The 10,713-nt window shown below is 47.5% G+C and overlaps 1 protein-coding gene across 3 annotated transcripts in view; it reads left to right on the top strand.

The window, feature by feature from the left end:
* Positions 1 to 2,243: 2,243 nt before the first annotated feature.
* fer (fer (fps/fes related) tyrosine kinase) overlaps positions 2,244 to 10,713 on the top strand; it is a 17,970-nt gene continuing 9,500 nt past the window's right edge. Inside the window, exons 1-4 of one of the 3 annotated variants that reach the window (XM_056432018.1) lie at positions 2,244 to 2,559; positions 2,949 to 3,151; positions 4,763 to 4,894; positions 4,978 to 5,151. In XM_056432018.1, coding sequence (XP_056287993.1) covers positions 3,083 to 3,151; positions 4,763 to 4,894; positions 4,978 to 5,151 — 375 coding nt within the window. In that variant the 5' untranslated portion in view covers positions 2,244 to 2,559; positions 2,949 to 3,082. The remainder of the gene's footprint in view (positions 2,560 to 2,948; positions 3,152 to 4,762; positions 4,895 to 4,977; positions 5,152 to 10,713) is intronic. The other 2 variants (XM_056432017.1, XM_056432016.1) reach the window with 2 other exon arrangements.

Below are 10,713 nucleotides of genomic sequence, written 5' to 3'. Positions count from 1 at the left end.
GAGCTTGACACATACGGGTTCAAGTCGTTGCTGCTCAGCGCCATGGGATTGGCTATCACCATGCCGCCGTCATCGGAGAGGCGGAGCTTGGCCCGGGGGATGGTCACCTGACCGTACGGGTTGTCAGGGGAGACGTGGATGTTTGATGACATGGTGACGCCGTCCAATCAGAAGCCGTCCAATCAGAAGCTGTCCAATCAGAAGCCGTCCAATCAGGAAGCCGTCCAATCAGAAGCCGTCCAATCAGAAGACGTCCAGGCGAGAGAACTGTAAGAGGAGAGAATGATGAACTGATACATTGTGTACTATAAATTCAGACACACACACATAGACACAAACACACATCCATAGACACACACACACTGACACAGACACACACACATTGACACAGACACACACACATTGACACAAACACATAAACACACACACACATAGACACAAACACACACCCATAGACACACACATTGACAGACACACAGACACATTGACAAAGACATATACACACACACACACACATTGACACAGACATTGACAAAGACAGACACAAACACACATCTATACATTATTAGTTAATATCAGGTGAGTCTCTGTGTTTTGTGTATTTATATAAATAACTCTGAAAAACTGAAGTTTACTTCATCAGACTCACCTGTTCACGAGGAGAAGCTTATTCTTCTTCTTCTTCTTCTTCTTCTTCTTCTTCTTCTTCTTCTTCTTCCTCTTTCTTTCTCTAAGAGGAAACACAAACTTATTCTTTGGCTGTTTACCCTCTTTTTTCTTCTCCTTTACTAGTGGTTCTGCTGTTCTTCGTATTTTTAATCCGTGTTTCCTCTGACGTCATGTGGTCTTCTTCTTCTTCTTCCTCTTTCTTTCTCTAAGAGGAAACACAAACTTATTCTTTGGCTGTTTCCCCTCTTTCTTCTTCTCCTTTACTAGTGGTTCTGCTGTTAATCCGTGTTTCCTCTGACGTCATGTGATCAAGTACCCATGAAACTGATTCTCCCTGCCTCGCCCTAACCTGCTCCACCTGTTGGCTCCTCCCCCTCTCTGCTCATGAGGAGCTCTGATGTAACTTCTCCTGCAGCATCATATGAAATCTCTCTGTTGTTTTGTGTCTGCATGTTTTAAATCAAGTAGAAAAGAACATTATATAATCACAATGAAGTAGAACAGAACATTATATAATCATATTGAAGTAGAACAGAACATTATATAATCATAATGAAGGCTCCTTTAGTTTAATAACATTTACAGTGAGGCTGTGGAGGCGGTCCGCCATCAACCGGTTAGACAGAAACTCTGCTTTCATTCCTCCCCCACAAGCCCCGCCCACTCTCTGCTCCTATTGGCTGGGTCTACAGCTTGTACAGGTAAAACAAACACCCGAGAAGCTGCGGTCAGAGACTTGTTGGCAGGTAACTAGACGGGCCGCCTGTCAGTCACTCTCCCGGCCCGCAGCGACCCTCTGGGCGCGAGGAGCTCCTCGGGAGCCGCCATTGTTGTGACGAACAGACGCGGCTCTGTGTGTCGCACGCGCGCAGAAGCACGCGCGCACACACACGCGGGAGTACAAGTCACGCCCCTAGCTGCCTGTCGCTTGTCACAGGGAAGCTGATTGGTCAGGACAAGTCTGCTGAGTTGGAGACGGAGCAGAAAGGACACGCCCCCTGAGCCTCAGGCCCCGCCCCCCAGGAGCGTCTGTTGACTAACGGGAGGTTCCGTCTCTTTATCTTCACCTCCAGAGTAAATGTTGGAGACGAAACTACTTTCAACCATGTTGTGTGTTATCAAACCGGAAGTGACGAGTGAGGAGGAGTGAGGAGATGTAGAGACCTGTCAATCACCTGTAGCCCCGCCCCTAAAGTGTCCCCTGCTTTATGGTCTGACTACAGACCATAATGTCCTAAATGATGACATCAGTATAGAAGAAGACTAAAAACTAGAGACTGAGACATAAACTCATGTTTACAATGTTTACTGAGGGAAGTAGTCATTATATAGACTTCTATACAACCAGAGGAGTCGCCTCCTGGTGGTCAGGAGAGAGAATGCAGCTTTAACACATGAAGCATAGACTTCTATACAACCAGAGTAGTCGCCCCCTGCTGGTCAGGAGAGATAATGCATCTTTAAAATTATTGCTAAAACTTAAATTAATGAATAAATAAACTTAATAGATAAATACAATCTAAATAATTTAATGAGGAAATAAAAAACTTTAATAATTAATGCACTTCCACTTCAATATTCACACAAACAAACACGCACGCTCACACACTCACTCACACACTTCCGTTTCCGCCGGAAGCCCCTCCCTGTTAGCCTGTTAGCTGCAGCCGGACGACCGGAGGGAAGAACCCGTGAAACCGCGCAGAGAGCCCGGAGCAGCGGAGGGAATGAGCCGGGCGGAGGACGGCAGAGCAGCGCGGTGACCGGACACAGGCCCGCAGAGCCGCGGCCGAGGGGAGCACTGCGCGGAGGAGACGGGGGGAAACACCGACGCTGATCCTCGACTCTCCGCCTGCTTCCGGTTCTGTTCCTCCCGAGCACCGTGAGCCTGTGTGTGTCCGGTTGTTTACTTGTTTGTTTGTCGTTGTTTAGGAGCGAGGTAAACAGAGGCCGCTAGCCGGCTAGCTTCACGTCCCGGTGTTTCCGATGGGAGGGAGCGGCTAGCGTTAGCTTAGCTCCACTCTCTGCTTACAAGTGTTTAAAGTCGTTGAAGGAGCTTTTGAACTTTAATGTAAAACATGGAGGATATTTAAAGGTTTAACACAAAGTTATAAATATCATTGTTTATCTGCCTGACGTTGTTATGTAAACACTTGTTACTTAAAACAGGAAGTTACAGGTGAAACGTTGAGGAAACATTCGCTTGAAGAAGCTTTGTGAACTTCTACTTATTTAAATGTGTTTATGACCTCCAACTAATAATCTGTGTTACTCCACAGATGACCATGACATCACCCCCCGCTCGCCCTCGCTGTTAGAGAGAGAAAGTGTGTGTGTCTGTGTGTGTGTGTGTGTGTGTGTGTGTGTGTGTGTGTGTGTGAGAGAGAGAGAGAGAGAGAGAGTGTGATCCAGGATGGGGTTCGGTCGGGATTTAAGGAATTCCCACGAGGGATTATTGAAGCTGCAGGACTGGGAGTTAAAGGTACAAGTTACACTCTGTTCTCTACCTGCTCAGGTTCTCTGTTCTCTACCTGTCCAGGTTCTCTGTTCTCTACCTGTTCAGGTTCTCTGTTCTCTACCTGTTCAGGTTCTCTGTTCTCTACCTGTCCAGGTTCTCTGTTCTCTACCTGCTCAGGTTCTCTGTTCTCTACCTGTCCAGGTTCTCTGTTCTCTACCTGCTCAGGTTCACTGTTCTCTACCTGCTCAGGTTCTCTGTTCTCTACCTGCTCAGGTTCTCTGTTCTCTACCTGCTCAGGTTCTCTGTTCTCTACCTGTCCAGGTTCTCTGTTCTCTACCTGTCCAGGTTCTCTGTTCTCTACCTGCTCAGGTTCTCTGTTCTCTACCTGTCCAGGTTCTCTGTGCTCTACCTGTCCAGGTTCTCTGTTCTCTACCTGTCCAGGTTCTCTGTGCTCTACCTGTCCAGGTTCTCTGTTCTCTACCTGTCCAGGTTCTCTGTGCTCTACCTGTCCAGGTTCTCTGTGCTCTACCTGCTCAGGTTCTCTGTTCTCTACCTGTTCAGGTTCTCTGTTCTCTACCTGTCCAGGTTCTCTGTTCTCTACCTGTCCAGGTTCTCTGTTCTCTACCTGCTCAGGTTCTCTGTTCTCTACCTGTCCAGGTTCTCTGTTCTCTACCTGCTCAGGTTCTCTGTTCTCTACCTGCTCAGGTTCTCTGTTCTCTACCTGCTCAGGTTCTCTGTTCTCTACCTGCTCAGGTTCTCTGTTCTCTACCTGTCCAGGTTCTCTGTGCTCTACCTGTCCAGGTTCTCTGTGCTCTACCTGCTCAGGTTCTCTGTTCTCTACCTGTCCAGGTTCTCTGTTCTCTACCTGTCCAGGTTCTCTGTTCTCTACCTGTCCAAGTTCTCTGTTCTCTACCTGTCCAGGTTCTCTGTTCTCTACCTGTCCAGGTTCTCTGTTCTCTACCTGTCCAGGTTCTCTGTGCTCTACCTGTCCAGGTTCTCTGTTCTCTACCTGCTCAGGTTCTCTGTTCTCTACCTGTTCAGGTTCTCTGTTCTCTACCTGTTCAGGTTCTATGTTCTCTACCTGCTCAGGTTCTATGTTCTCTACCTGCTCAGGTTCTCTGTTCTCTACCTGTTCAGGTTCTCTGTTCTCTACCTGTTCAGGTTCTATGTTCTCTACCTGTCCAGGTTCTCTGTTCTCTACCTGTCCAGGTTCTCTGTTCTCTACCTGTTCAGGTTCTCTGTTCTCTACCTGTCCAGGTTCTCTGTTCTCTACCTGTCCAGGTTCTCTGTTCTCTACCTGTCCAGGTTCTCTGTTCTCTACCTGTCCAGGTTCTCTGTTCTCTACCTGTCCAGGTTCTCTGTTCTCTACCTGTCCAGGTTCTCTGTTCTCTACCTGTTCAGGTTCTCTGTTCTCTACCTGTCCAGGTTCTCTGTTCTCTACCTGTTCAGGTTCTCTGTTCTCTACCTGTCCAGGTTCTCTGTGCTCTACCTGTCCAGGTTCTCTGTGCTCTACCTGTCCAGGTTCTCTGTGCTCTACCTGTCCAGGTTCTCTGTTCTCTACCTGTCCAGGTTCTCTGTTCTCTACCTGTTCAGGTTCTCTGTTCTCTACCTGTGTACCTGTGTGTCGCCCTCTAGCTGCTGGAGACGGTGAAGCGCTTTCTGACCCTGCGCGTGAAGAGCGATAAGGAGTACGCAGCTCTGCTGCTCAGCATGACTCAGCAAACAGAGAAACAGGAAGCTGCTGATTACGTTAGCACCGTGAGCAAGGTGAGAGGACTCACCTGTCGGTGTCCTGGTCTCTGTGTCAGTCCTGGTCTCTGTGTCAGTCCTGGTCTCTCTCTCTCTCACAGTCCTGGTCTCAGGTGATCCGGCAGACGGAGGCCTTGGGTCGGGTCATGAGGAGTCACGCTGATGATCTGAACTCGGGTCCTCTGCACCGTTTGGCCACTTTGATCCGAGACAAGCAGCAGGTGAAGAAGAGCTACCAGAGTCTTCATCAGCAGCTCGAGAGCCACAACCACAAGGTGTGTGTCTGAGAGAGTGTTGGTCTGTGCTGGTGTCCTGTAAGTCAGTACTGAGGGTGTGTGTGTCCTGCAAGTCAGTACTGAGGGTGTGTGTGTCCTGTAAGACAGTACTGAGGGTGTGTGTGTCTATAAGACAGTACTAAGGGTGTGTGTGTCCTGTAAGTCAGTACTGAGGTTGTGTGTGTCCTGTAAGTCAGTACTAAGGGTGTGTGTGTCCTGTAAGTCAGTACTGAGGGTGTGTGTGTGTCCTGTAAGTCAGTACTGAGGGTGTGTGTGTCCTGTAAGTCAGTACTGAGGGTGTGTGTGTCCTGTAAGTCAGTACTGAGGGTGTGTGTGTGTTTATAAGACAGTACTGAGGGTGTGTGTGTGTCTTTAAGACAGTACTGAGGGTGTATGTGTCTATAAGACAGTACTGAGGGTGTGTGTGTGTCCTGTAAGTCAGTACTGAGGGTGTGTGTGTCCTGTAAGTCAGTACTGAGGGTGTGTGTGTCCTGCAAGTCAGTACTGAGGGTGTGTGTGTCCTGTAAGACAGTACTGAGGGTGTGTGTGTCTATAAGTCAGTACTGAGGTTGTGTGTGTCCTGTAAGTCAGTACTAAGGGTGTGTGTGTCCTGTAAGTCAGTACTGAGGGTGTGTGTGTGTCCTGTAAGTCAGTACTGAGGGTGTGTGTGCCCTGTAAGTCAGTACTGAGGGTGTGTGTGTCCTGTAAGTCAGTACTGAGGGTGTGTGTGTGTTTATAAGACAGTACTGAGGGTGTGTGTGTGTCTTTAAGACAGTACTGAGGGTGTATGTGTCTATAAGACAGTACTGAGGGTGTGTGTGTGTCCTGTAAGTCAGTACTGAGGGTGTGTGTGTCCTGTAAGTCAGTACCAAGGGTGTGTGTGTCCTGTAAGTCAGTACTGAGGGTGTGTGTGTGTTTATAAGTCAGTACTGAGGGTGTGTGTGTGTCCTGTAAGTCAGTACTGAGGGTGTGTGTGTGTTTATAAGACAGTACTGAGGGTGTGTGTGTGTCCTGTAAGACAGTACTGAGGGTGTGTGTGTGTCTATAAGACAGTACTGAGGGTGTGTGTGTGTGTCTATAAGACAGTACTGAGGGTGTGTGTGTGTCCTGTAAGTCAGTACTGAGGGTGTGTGTGTCCTGTAAGACAATACTGAGGGTGTGTGTGTGTCCTGTAAGACAGTACTGAGGGTGTGTGTGTGTCCTGTAAGACAGTACTGAGGGTGTGTGTGTGTTTATAAGACAGTACTGAGGGTGTGTGTGTGTTTATAAGTCAGTACTGAGGGTGTGTGTGTCCTGTAAGTCAGTACTAAGGGTGTGTGTGTCCTGTAAGTCAGTACTGAGGGTGTGTGTGTCCTGTAAGTCAGTACTGAGGGTGTGTGTGTGTTTATAAGACAGTACTGAGGGTGTGTGTGTCTATAAGACAGTACTGAGGGTGTGTGTGTGTTTATAAGTCAGTACTGAGGGTGTGTGTGTCCTGTAAGTCAGTACTGAGGGTGTGTTTGTAAGACAGTACTGAGGGTGTGTGTGTTTGTAAGACAGTACTGAGGGTGTGTGTGTCCTGTAAGACAGTACTGAGGGTATGTGTGTGTTTATAAGTCAGTACTGAGGGTGTGTGTGTGTCCTGTAAGACAGTACTGAGGGTGTGTGTGTGTTTGTAAGACAGTACTGAGGGTGTGTGTGTGTTTGTAAGACAGTACTGAGGGTGTGTGTGTGTGTCCTGTAAGACAGTACTGAGGGTGTGTGGGTGTTTATAAGTCAGTACTGAGGGTGTGTGTGTCCTGTAAGTCAGTACTGAGGGTGTGTGTGTGTTTATAAGACAGTACTGAGGGTGTGTGTGTCTATAAGACAGTACTGAGGATGTGTGTGTGTCCTGTAAGACAGTACTGAGGGTGTGTGTGTGTTTATAAGTCAGTACTGAGGGTGTGTGTGTGTCCTGTAAGACAGTACTGAGGGTGTGTGTGTGTTTATAAGTCAGTACTGAGGGTGTGTGTGTGTTTATAAGACAGTACTGAGGGTGTGTGTGTGTGTCCTGTAAGACAGTACTGAGGGTGTGTGTGTGTGTCCTGTAAGACAGTACTGAGGGTGTGTGGGTGTTTATAAGTCAGTACTGAGGGTGTGTGTGTCCTGTAAGTCAGTACTGAGGGTGTGTGTGTCCTGTAAGTCAGTACTGAGGGTGTGTGTGTGTTTATAAGACAGTACTGAGGGTGTGTGTGTGTCTATAAGACAGTACTGAGGGTGTGTGTGTGTCCTGTAAGACAGTACTGAGGGTGTGTGTGTGTTTATAAGTCAGTACTGAGGGTGTGTGTGTGTCCTGTAAGACAGTACTGAGGGTGTGTGTGTGTTTATAAGTCAGTACTGAGGGTGTGTGTGTGTCCTGTAAGACAGTACTGAGGGTGTGTGTGTGTTTATAAGTCAGTACTGAGGGTGTGTGTGTGTCCTGTAAGACAGTACTGAGGGTGTGTGGGTGTTTATAAGACAGTACTGAGGGTGTGTGTGTGTTTGTAAGACAGTACTGAGGGTGTGTGTGTGTCTATAAGACAGTACTGAGGGTGTGTGTCCTGTAAGTCAGTACTGAGGGTGTGTGTGTGTTTGTAAGGCAGTACTGAGGGTGTGTGTGTGTCTATAAGACAGTACTGAGGGTGTGTGTGTCCTGTAAGACAGTACTGAGGGTGTGTGTGTGTCTATAAGACAGTACTGAGGGTGTGTGTGTCCTGTAAGTCAGTACTGAGGGTGTGTGTGTGTGTCTATAAGACAGTACTGAGGGTGTGTGTGTGTCTATAAGACAGTACTGAGGGTGTGTGTGTGTCCTGTAAGTCAGTACTGAGGGTGTGTGTGTGTGTCTATAAGACAGTACTGAGGGTGTGTGTGTGTTTATAAGACAGTACTGAGGGTGTGTGTGTGTTTGTAAGACAGTACTGAGGGTGTGTGTGTGTGTCTATAAGACAGTACTGAGGGTGTGTGTGTGTCTATAAGACAGTACTGAGGGTGTGTGTGTCCTGTAAGTCAGTACTGAGGGTGTGTGTGTGTCTATAAGACAGTACTGAGGGTGTGTGTGTGTTTATAAGACAGTACTGAGGGTGTGTGTGTGTTTGTAAGACAGTACTGAGGGTGTGTGTGTGTCTATAAGACAGTACTGAGGGTGTGTGTGTCTATAAGACAGTACTGAGGGTGTGTGTGTGTCCTGTAAGTCAGTACTGAGGGTGTGTGTGTGTTTGTAAGACAGTACTGAGGGTGTGTGTGTGTCTATAAGACAGTACTGAGGGTGTGTGTGTCCTGTAAGTCAGTACTGAGGGTGTGTGTGTGTTTATAAGACAGTACTGAGGGTGTGTGTGTGTTTGTAAGACAGTACTGAGGGTGTGTGTGTGTCTATAAGACAGTACTGAGGGTGTGTGTGTGTCTATAAGACAGTACTGAGGGTGTGTGTGTCTATAAGACAGTACTGAGGGTGTGTGTCCTGTAAGTCAGTACTGAGGGTGTGTGTGTGTTTGTAAGACAGTACTGAGGGTGTGTGTGTGTCTATAAGACAGTACTGAGGGTGTGTGTGTGTCTATAAGACAGTACTGAGGGTGTGTGTCTATAAGACAGTACTGAGGGTGTGTGTGTGTCCTGTAAGTCAGTACTGAGGGTGTGTGGGTGTTTATAAGACTGTACTGAGGGTGTGTGTGTGTTTATAAGTCAGTACTGAGGGTGTGTGTGTGTCTATAAGACAGTACTGAGGGTGTGTGTGTGTTTGTAAGACAGTACTGAGGGTGTGTGTGTGTCTATAAGACAGTACTGAGGGTGTGTGTCCTGTAAGTCAGTACTGAGGGTGTGTGTGTGTTTGTAAGGCAGTACTGAGGGTGTGTGTGTGTCTATAAGACAGTACTGAGGGTGTGTGTGTCCTGTAAGACAGTACTGAGGGTGTGTGTGTGTCTATAAGACAGTACTGAGGGTGTGTGTGTCCTGTAAGTCAGTACTGAGGGTGTGTGTGTGTCTATAAGACAGTACTGAGGGTGTGTGTGTGTCTATAAGACAGTACTGAGGGTGTGTGTGTCCTGTAAGTCAGTACTGAGGGTGTGTGTGTGTCTATAAGACAGTACTGAGGGTGTGTGTGTTTATAAGACAGTACTGAGGGTGTGTGTGTGTTTGTAAGACAGTACTGAGGGTGTGTGTGTGTCTATAAGACAGTACTGAGGGTGTGTGTGTCTATAAGACAGTACTGAGGGTGTGTGTGTCCTGTAAGTCAGTACTGAGGGTGTGTGTGTGTCTATAAGACAGTACTGAGGGTGTGTGTGTGTTTATAAGACAGTACTGAGGGTGTGTGTGTTTGTAAGACAGTACTGAGGGTGTGTGTGTGTCTATAAGACAGTACTGAGGGTGTGTGTGTGTCTATAAGACAGTACTGAGGGTGTGAGTGTGTCCTGTAAGTCAGTACTGAGGGTGTGTGTGTGTTTGTAAGACAGTACTGAGGGTGTGTGTGTGTCTATAAGACAGTACTGAGGGTGTGTGTGTGTCTATAAGACAGTACTGAGGGTGTGTGTGTGTCCTGTAAGTCAGTACTGAGGGTGTGTGGGTGTTTATAAGACTGTACTGAGGGTGTGTGTGTGTTTATAAGTCAGTACTGAGGGTGTGTGTGTGTCTATAAGACAGTACTGAGGGTGTGTGTGTGTTTGTAAGACAGTACTGAGGGTGTGTGTGTGTCTATAAGACAGTACTGAGGGTGTGTGTGTCCTGTAAATCAGTACTGAGGGTGTGTGTGTGTCTATAAGACAGTACTGAGGGTGTGTGTGTCCTGTAAGACAGTGCTGAGGGTGTGTGTGTGTCTATAAGTCAGTACTGAGGGTGTGTGTGTGTCCTGTAAGACAGTACTGAGGGTGTGTGTGTGTCCTGTAAGACAGTACTGAGGGTGTGTGTGTGTCTATAAGACAGTACTGAGGGTGTGTGTGTCCTGTAAGTCAGTACTGAGGGTGTGTGTGTGTTTGTAAGACAGTACTGAGGGTGTGTGTGTGTCTATAAGACAGTACTGAGGGTGTGTGTGTGTCTATAAGACAGTACTGAGGGTGTGTGTGTCCTGTAAGTCAGTACTGAGGGTGTGTGTGTGTCTATAAGACAGTACTGAGGGTGTGTGTGTCCTGTAAGACAGTACTGAGGGTGTGTGTGTGTCTATAAGTCAGTACTGAGGGTGTGTGTGTGTCCTGTAAGACAGTACTGAGGGTGTGTGTGTGTCTATAAGACAGTACTGAGGGTGTGTGTGTGTCTATAAGTCAGTACTGAGGGTGTGTGTGTGTCCTGTAAGACAGTACTGAGGGTGTGTGTGTGTCTATAAGTCAGTACTGAGGGTGTGTGTGTCCTGTAAGTCAGTACTGAGGGTGTGTGTGTGTCTATAAGACAGTACTGAGGGTGTGTGTGTCCTGTAAGACAGTACTGAGGGTGTGTGTGTGTCTATAAGACAGTACTGAGGGTGTGTGTGTCCTGTAAGACAGTACTGAGGGTGTGTGTGTGTCTATAAGTCAGTACTGAGGGTGTGTGTGTGTCCTGTAAGACAGTACTGAGGGTGTGTGTGTGTCTATAAGACAGTACTGA

This window comes from Pseudoliparis swirei, chromosome 15 (assembly GCF_029220125.1).
Source record: "Pseudoliparis swirei isolate HS2019 ecotype Mariana Trench chromosome 15, NWPU_hadal_v1, whole genome shotgun sequence".
Lineage (NCBI taxonomy): Eukaryota > Metazoa > Chordata > Actinopteri > Perciformes > Liparidae > Pseudoliparis > Pseudoliparis swirei.
The sequence above is the reverse complement of the archived record's forward strand: the minus strand, read 5'-3'. Positions and strand labels throughout refer to the sequence as shown.